Source organism: Clinocottus analis, unplaced genomic scaffold (assembly GCF_023055335.1).
Source record: "Clinocottus analis isolate CAN_PGR_092001 unplaced genomic scaffold, fCliAna1.0.p SCAF_13, whole genome shotgun sequence".
NCBI lineage: Eukaryota > Metazoa > Chordata > Actinopteri > Perciformes > Cottidae > Clinocottus > Clinocottus analis.
The window spans coordinates 10,980,001-10,987,500 of record NW_027175854.1 but is presented as its reverse complement, the minus strand read 5'-3'; the positions used below and the strand labels follow the sequence as shown (position 1 = coordinate 10,987,500).

Here is a 7,500-nt window from a genome sequence, read left to right as displayed (position 1 = left end):
CTTGGTATATTTCTATAAGTCAGTTAAACTAAAAGCTAACAATTGATCATTCTTCTCTTTAATAGCTTCCTTATTCGTATTGTTTCTGTAATACTATTTAAGGCCAGAACACCCTCAAACACCCTTTTAAGCTGCAAGTCAGCCTTTTAATTGCAGTGTTATATTTTTAATAGTATATGCTGCAGAGACAAAATGATCAATAACTCTACTTGCACAATAACAAATAAATTATTGATGATTTTTCATTTTCTCCCGTTACCATCATGACTGGTCTTTATACACACGTACACAAACAAATATCTCATTTTAAAAAGCATAAAGAGCGACTCAATCGTCATACTCGGGTACAGACCTGTTTTTGTCCTCAGTGAACACACACACACACACACACACACACACACCCGCACACACACAGAGGGTAACTGTATTAATAGGAGTCTGTTTTGTGTCAAGCAGGTCTTAATAGGATCAGTGTGAGAGACATGGAGCTGTCTGTCAGTCTAAGTTCATTAACTGATGATAGATGACCTGCACTCTGTGTGTGTGTGTGTGTGTGTGTGTGTGTGTGTGTGTGTGTGTGTGTGTGTGAGAGAGAGAGAGAGAGAGAGAGAGAGAGAGAGAGAGAGAGAGAGAGAGAGAGAGAGAGAGAGAGAGAGGTATGTATGCATGTGTGCTCTTAAGAGTGTGTTTTCCTGCTTGTGTGTAAATTCTCTCTCTGGTGTAATTTATAGCCCTCAATCGGAGGCCTTATCAGGTGCAGGACACATGGACGCCTCCTTCTCTCCTCCTCCTTCGCGTCTTTTAACTCTCTCCTCCTCTTCCTCTCCTCTCCTCCCTTCCAATCTCACTCCTCTTACTTTTCAATAGTGAATGATGCTTTCTTTAATTGCGGTCCTCCTCATCCTCTTCCTCTCCACCTTCACTTCCACTCCTCTGGCACCCAGACCGGCTATCGTCAAACTCTCCTGCTCCACTTTCATTTCATTTTCTTCCCTCTCCTCTCATCTCCTCTCCTGTTTTCAGGATTTTACAGGACAAACACATACATGTTGCCCAAGTGTTGAAAACAGACTACAGTTTCTGTAAACCTGACTTATTTGATTGTTTGATGAAGCATACAATATAAAACAGTCACTATTACCACTTGAATATTCTGGTGAATATTAGAGAACAGCTGGGCTGGCTGCATGGTGTAATCTGAAATTTAGTTTTGTTAGGCTGATCATACTTGTTCTCCCGAAACCCAATCATTTCCCTGACTCAAGTGTTTCAAAATCAAGCGTGTGTTCTTTAAATCCACTTATCAAGTGTCTGCTCCCTATATTCAACTGATCCTGTGTGTGTTCCCATAAGTCCTCTACCTAATTGTCTGTTCCCTGAATTCCAACCTATCACGTGCGATTCCCTAAATCCATCCGATCCTATGCATGTCCACTGAATCCAACCGATCTAGTCGGGGTTCCTTGAATCCAGCTGATTATAATATGAGTTCTCTAAATCCATCTGGTGCGTGAATCTCTAAATTCTGCAATTCTAACATGTTCCTAAAATTTGTTTCTTAAATCAGGCATATGCAGAATGTTCAATTAAAATCACTTAGAAAATGTGCTGTGTTAGTTTGAGTTCCCTGAACCCAGATATACATCAGTCCTTCTGCTCATTGAATACCTATTCTGTCCACCCAAACAACTGAATATCTGAGAATACTGATCAAGTTTATGTTCCCAAAATCCAATTTACCAATTTTGAGTAATCTTCACTAAACCTTCGTACATGCTAGTATATTCTATTCTACACATATGTAGCCCAAAGGTACTTTTGTTGAGGTAGCCGCTTTTGGTTTTACTCCAAAAGGCTTTTTGTAACTGAACCAGTTCACTACTATTGTACTAGTACACACACACACACACACACACACACACACACACACACACACACACACACACACACAACACACACACACACACACACACACAAACACTCAAGCATGCACACACACACGCAAACGCACGTGCAGACACACGCACACACACACACACACACACACACACACACACTCACACACACACACACACACTCAAACACAGATAAGCTGACATTCCAAATGACTCGACAATGAATGTAAGCGGCTCACTATACACACTGACAATGAAGAGCCTATTGTGGAGAGATTTGTACACTACAATGCATGAAACAACTGTGTGTGTGTGTGTGTGTGTGTGTGTGTGTGTGTGTGTGTCTGTGTGTGTGTGTGTGTGTGTGTGTGTATGTGTGTGTGCAGTGTAAGCGAGAGCTGCGTTAGCACATTTCAGTGACCTGGATGAACTGATCTGATCTACCTGTCATGTGCAACATTCATCCCTTCTTCTCTCTCTGTCTCTCTATGGTGACGTTACTGTCTCATGACCTTTGTACGTCTGTCTTTTTCAACAAAGCCTCATATTTAAACAGCAAAAAAGGCTCTGTGTCAAAGTGTCAATGACGAATATATATCAAATTAAATTTGATATATATACTTTGACTTCAATATCTCAACAAAATTGGATTTTTAACCTGGAAATCAATGCAAATCATTCTTGCAAGCATACATGTTTACAGAAAACTGCTAATACAAAAACAAAATTAAATGTAATCAATTTGGGTAGTTTCATGGTTGTATCTTTTAGTTTACTAAATATTCTATTCTCCTGAGGTGTCTTCCCTGAATAATTATTAGATTGACATGCAACTATACAGAGATTCATGGTCCCCAGAGGATAAAGCCTTTGGTGATCCCTGACTGGTCCTCTAATGCCATGTAGGTTGACTGTATGGTCTTTACTGGAATGTTTCATCCACTGGATTTACATTAAAATAGAGATATCCATGGTCCACAGAGGATGAAGCCAATTAGCTTTAGTGATCCACTGACCTGTCAGCAAAATATTGACTTATACGGTCTTAAGTAAAATATTTCCACAACTATTGAATGGATTGCCATCTAACTGTACTACACTGTGACAAGATTACTGTCGAATTTATGAAGTCTTTCTTATTTTATTCTTTGTTTGTGAATGAAACAAAGCAATGTTAACTTATATACAATGTTAACTGTGTACTCACAGGTACAACAATGCAAACAACTCAAACTTAAGGCTACAGTGCATGTATATGAAGCCCACTGGCTACGGTGATCCAGTATCTTGTCTTCTAGTGCCACCATGGTGTTGACATTCATGAACTTTAGTGGAATAAATCAACTATTGGATGGATTGCCATGCAAATAAATACAGCCATTTATAGCCCCATATATATCATCATGGTTGCTGTGTAGCGACAGAGGGGATTATTGGTCTGCAGGAGGCTTAAAGGACCATTCAATTTCACAAAGACATATTAAAGGCTCTACAATCGTAATCAATAATGTTAAATGACAGGGATCATGGAGAGATAATGATTATCCTCCCTGTAGTTGATTATAGACACTGTACAGTCATATTGAATGTAGTATTAAGTGTTGAAAGTGATGTGATGAAAGTAAGGATCACTCACATGATCATTTAATGATTGAAATGTGGATTTGGTAAAGAGGTTCACGATAGCAGCCCCTGAGTGAATGCTAACTAAATAATACAAAATAAAACTGTGAATAGTACAACAAATTGCATTTTTTTGTTAAATTAATTTGAAATTACTTTTTGTTCACTTACATAATTTTTCCCCCTACTTTATTGTTCTGTAATGATGACTGCAGTGTGTTTCTGTACATCATGGTGTGTTCCTTTCAGATTATCAACTCCTAGTTACACTTTCCTAAACTGTACCGCTATGTTCTAAATGTATCTTCTTTTCTTCATCTTACAGATATGGAGGAGAGAACAAGTGCAGGGTCATGGGCGAGTGGAAGTCGTTCTTCCAAGGTAACTACCAACAGCTATACTTACTCATGATAGTTATTTGCTTTAATCACTGTTAAATGTAATATATTTTTAGCATGTGGAACATAACTGTTCATTGTCATTACTATCATTCAAACTTCTACTAACTACTGGTAACAGCGCTACACAAATTAATACATTGTTTATGTTCAGACATGTTACTGATCCATTTATGAGAGATAAGATTACATGTGCGTGTTGCTTAGACGGATGCATTTACATATTTTCAACATCTGGTTTGAAAATTGAAAACTCAGACGTCAGATCTCTTATACGTCTTTGTTTTATTTACAATTGGCTTTTTTTTTTTACAGCTGAAACCCAGTCTGCCATTGACTGACGAAGTGGTCCAGTGTAAATGGGCTAAACATTTGAAATCTTGTGTTATATGAGAACACAGACCTGCCAGTAAATTTGAAAATATTCTTTTTTTTAAGGATTTTCGACACTTTTACTTTTTATATTGCATGCATATATTAGAAAGCAGAAACGAAAAGGGGAGCAAGAGTGGGATGAACTGGTACCTGGATTTTGGTACCAGTGCCCAGCAATACCTTTGTTCGGTACTTAATCTCTTTGTAATAACACAATTTATAACCTTAAATTCCTTAAAAACATTTCACATACCACATCCAATAAACCCCTCCCTTCCTCCTACTCCTGAAAGCTTGCCTACCAAGCGGATATCTCTGAAAAGTAAAGCCAACACAAAAGTGCGTTCACTGCTCCTAATGACCATCAGGGGGCGACTCTTCTGGTTAAAAGAGAAGTCTGATTTAATGAAAATATGTATTTGTTACCTCAGTAAACATTGCAGACAGGAGTTTATGGCCTCAATCTCTAGTTTCAAGTATTTATCAATACAACAGGATTCTCATTCAGTAAAGATAATAGAACCCTGAGGTCATTACGTCATTACTGCTGACATGGTTTTTGGTCATTTCAACCCCCATCCCGGCAGTCTGTCACCAGGGCATAGCGTGAGACGCTGTCATGTTAATCTCGGAGGAAGAACATGTGAGACGTGTTGCTAATACAAATATTGCAGCTAGCGTTGTCCTTGGCTAGGTGTGTCCATTGGAATGACTTTTACTGCTGTTGCTCAAGGTAATGACAGCTTTATAAAATCAAGAAATATAATTGGTGTCTTTCTTTTTTATCAGAATTATGCGGATGGCTCTCAATACATGGCGTCACATGACAGCCTCTCACCTCCCTACGCCTCCTCCAGCCGGCTCACAGGTACGCCACAGACCATGTGTGTGTGTGTGTGTGTGTTTGTGTGTGTGTGTGTGTGTGTGTGTGTGTGTGTAGACTTATGTGACTGGTCATGTGGGGACAATTATTTGATTACACAGTTTTTGGGGGGTACAATTGCATTGCATCATTGACGTCATGGTGGTCTGGCTTAAGGTTAGGGTAAGGTTTAGCACTGGGATTGTAGCAGTTGTGTGTTAGGATTCGGGGCTCCAGGAAATGAATGTAAGTCAATGTAATGTCCCCAAAAGTCATGGAAACATGACTGTGTGTGTGTAGAAAATTAGTGAACCACTATCGTATACTGAAGGACACAGGTCATCTGGCGTGCTATTTCTCTCTCTCTTTCGGCCCGCTGTGTGGAAAACGCCAGGCAGTGTGTGCTCATTTACCCATGATGCTCTCTGCCTCTGGCTCTCGATGTGGCGCCAGTTGTGAGCAAATGGCCACTGACACAGATAATCTGCCTCTGTCTTACACACACACACACACACACACACACACACACACACACACACACACACACATACACACACGCACACACACACACACACACACACACACACCCACACACCCACACACACACAAACAGAGCTTAATTACCTTTGACTGGATGCATCAAATATGGAAGACGTCAGCTCTCAGCTGCATGACTCTACCTGCTCTCTTTCTGTCTCTCATTTGTTGGGTTTTAATCACCGTTTCTCTTGTGAGTCATTAGATGTGACGCCTTCCATTCTGAAGCCCCAAAGAGTTAACACAAGTGGGTTTTAGCTTTTGTTTTGGGTCATGCAATATTTTATGCAAAGACTACTTCTACAACTACCAACACCAGCAGTCTATAGTTATTTTATTTGCATACACAGTGTACCGCCAAAAGTGTACGGACATCGAAGCAAAAGTTGGTTGACACCTTAACAGCTTCATGTGATTCTTGATCATTTTATTACGTAACTCTGGCCGTTAAAGATGCTTAAGGTTTTATGACGTTAAATTACAGAAGTACGCTCATTCAATATGTTGCATGAAAACAAGGCATGCATAATGTACAAAATAAAATACAATAATTTAAATGTAAAACATTTGCAATACACAGTGATTGCATGTAAATAAACTCAATGTAAACAGGGATACAGGAATTTGTAGAGAAGTGTGGATATACATACAAAAGTGTAAACATATTATATAATAGTATATAAGGGTAATGTGACAATAATGAGTGTGAGTCCAGCAGTCGTATGTCTTGTGGGATGAAGCTGTCCCTGAGCCTGGTTGGTGCTGGACCGAATGCTGAGGGACCGTCTGCCAGACGGCAGCAGGCAGAACAGTTTGTGTCTGGGGTGATTGGGGTCTCTGATAATCCTGTTGGCCTGTCTCCCTTCTCCACTGGGTGTAGAGGTCCTCCATCAACGGCAGCTCTTTTCCTGGTGAAGCACTGATCAGTTCTCACCGCCCTGTGCGGAGCCTTACGGTGGAGGGCAGTGCTACAGCCACACCAGCCGGTCATGATGCTCTCAACGGTGCACCTGTAGAAGCTGCACAGCATCCCGGAGTCCATGTTGGATCTCCTCCTGACTCGCATGCTCTGGGATAGGGTCGGTGTGGCAAGTCCAGGTCAGGTCCTCTCTGATGTAGACGCCCGAGATGGTGATGGAAGATGGCGAGTCCTTCTCTCTGTCGCTTCCTGGAGTACATAATCATGATCAGTTTTGTTGGTGATGGGGTTGAGGTTGTCGGATTGGCAACACAATGCCAGGTCTCTGACCTCCTCGACGTGGGCTGTTTATTCAAGTGAGTAGCGTTGTCAGCAAGCTAATGATGGTGTTGGAGCTCTTGGTGGTCATACAGTCGTAACGTGCTGCTATAAAAGGCCTTTGCCTTTTTGGTTTACAGGCTTTCAACCAGATTTAACAACCTGGGTGTTCTCATCATCACTGGTTTTGGGTGATAAGACCTTGTTCACAGTCTGTGTTTCGGTTCAGGTCAGGGCTTTGTGCAGATTAGTCAACTTCTTCCACTCAGAAGAGGTTAAACTACGTCTGGCTTTTGTCTGTCCAGAAACTACCACAATGTTGAAAGCATGCAATATTTGTAATTAATGATTATGCTGTCGCAGTCATTAGAACTGAGGGCTCAAGACTGAAATAAACTGCCCCTGTCCAACATTTCTTTTGTATCATAACTCTAAAATGTTCTCAATTCTGTGTGGTTCCTATTTTAATCTACTCAAAAAATGTTGCGCTAATTCTGGTCAGTTAGCTGTGAACACACACTGCGGTTCATAAGGAAACATACACATGTAAATAAAATAAACCAAAACAAAAAG

The 7,500-nt window shown here is 40.5% G+C and overlaps 1 protein-coding gene across 7 annotated transcripts in view; it reads left to right on the top strand.

The window, feature by feature from the left end:
- The window catches only part of tcf4 (transcription factor 4), a 201,910-nt gene that overhangs the window by 46,901 nt on the left and 147,509 nt on the right, over window positions 1–7,500 (top strand). For all 7 annotated transcript variants that reach the window (XM_068573324.1, XM_068573323.1, XM_068573320.1 and 4 more), the window contains 2 exons: window positions 3,844–3,899; window positions 5,081–5,159. In XM_068573324.1, coding sequence (XP_068429425.1) covers window positions 3,844–3,899; window positions 5,081–5,159 — 135 coding nt within the window. The remainder of the gene's footprint in view (window positions 1–3,843; window positions 3,900–5,080; window positions 5,160–7,500) is intronic.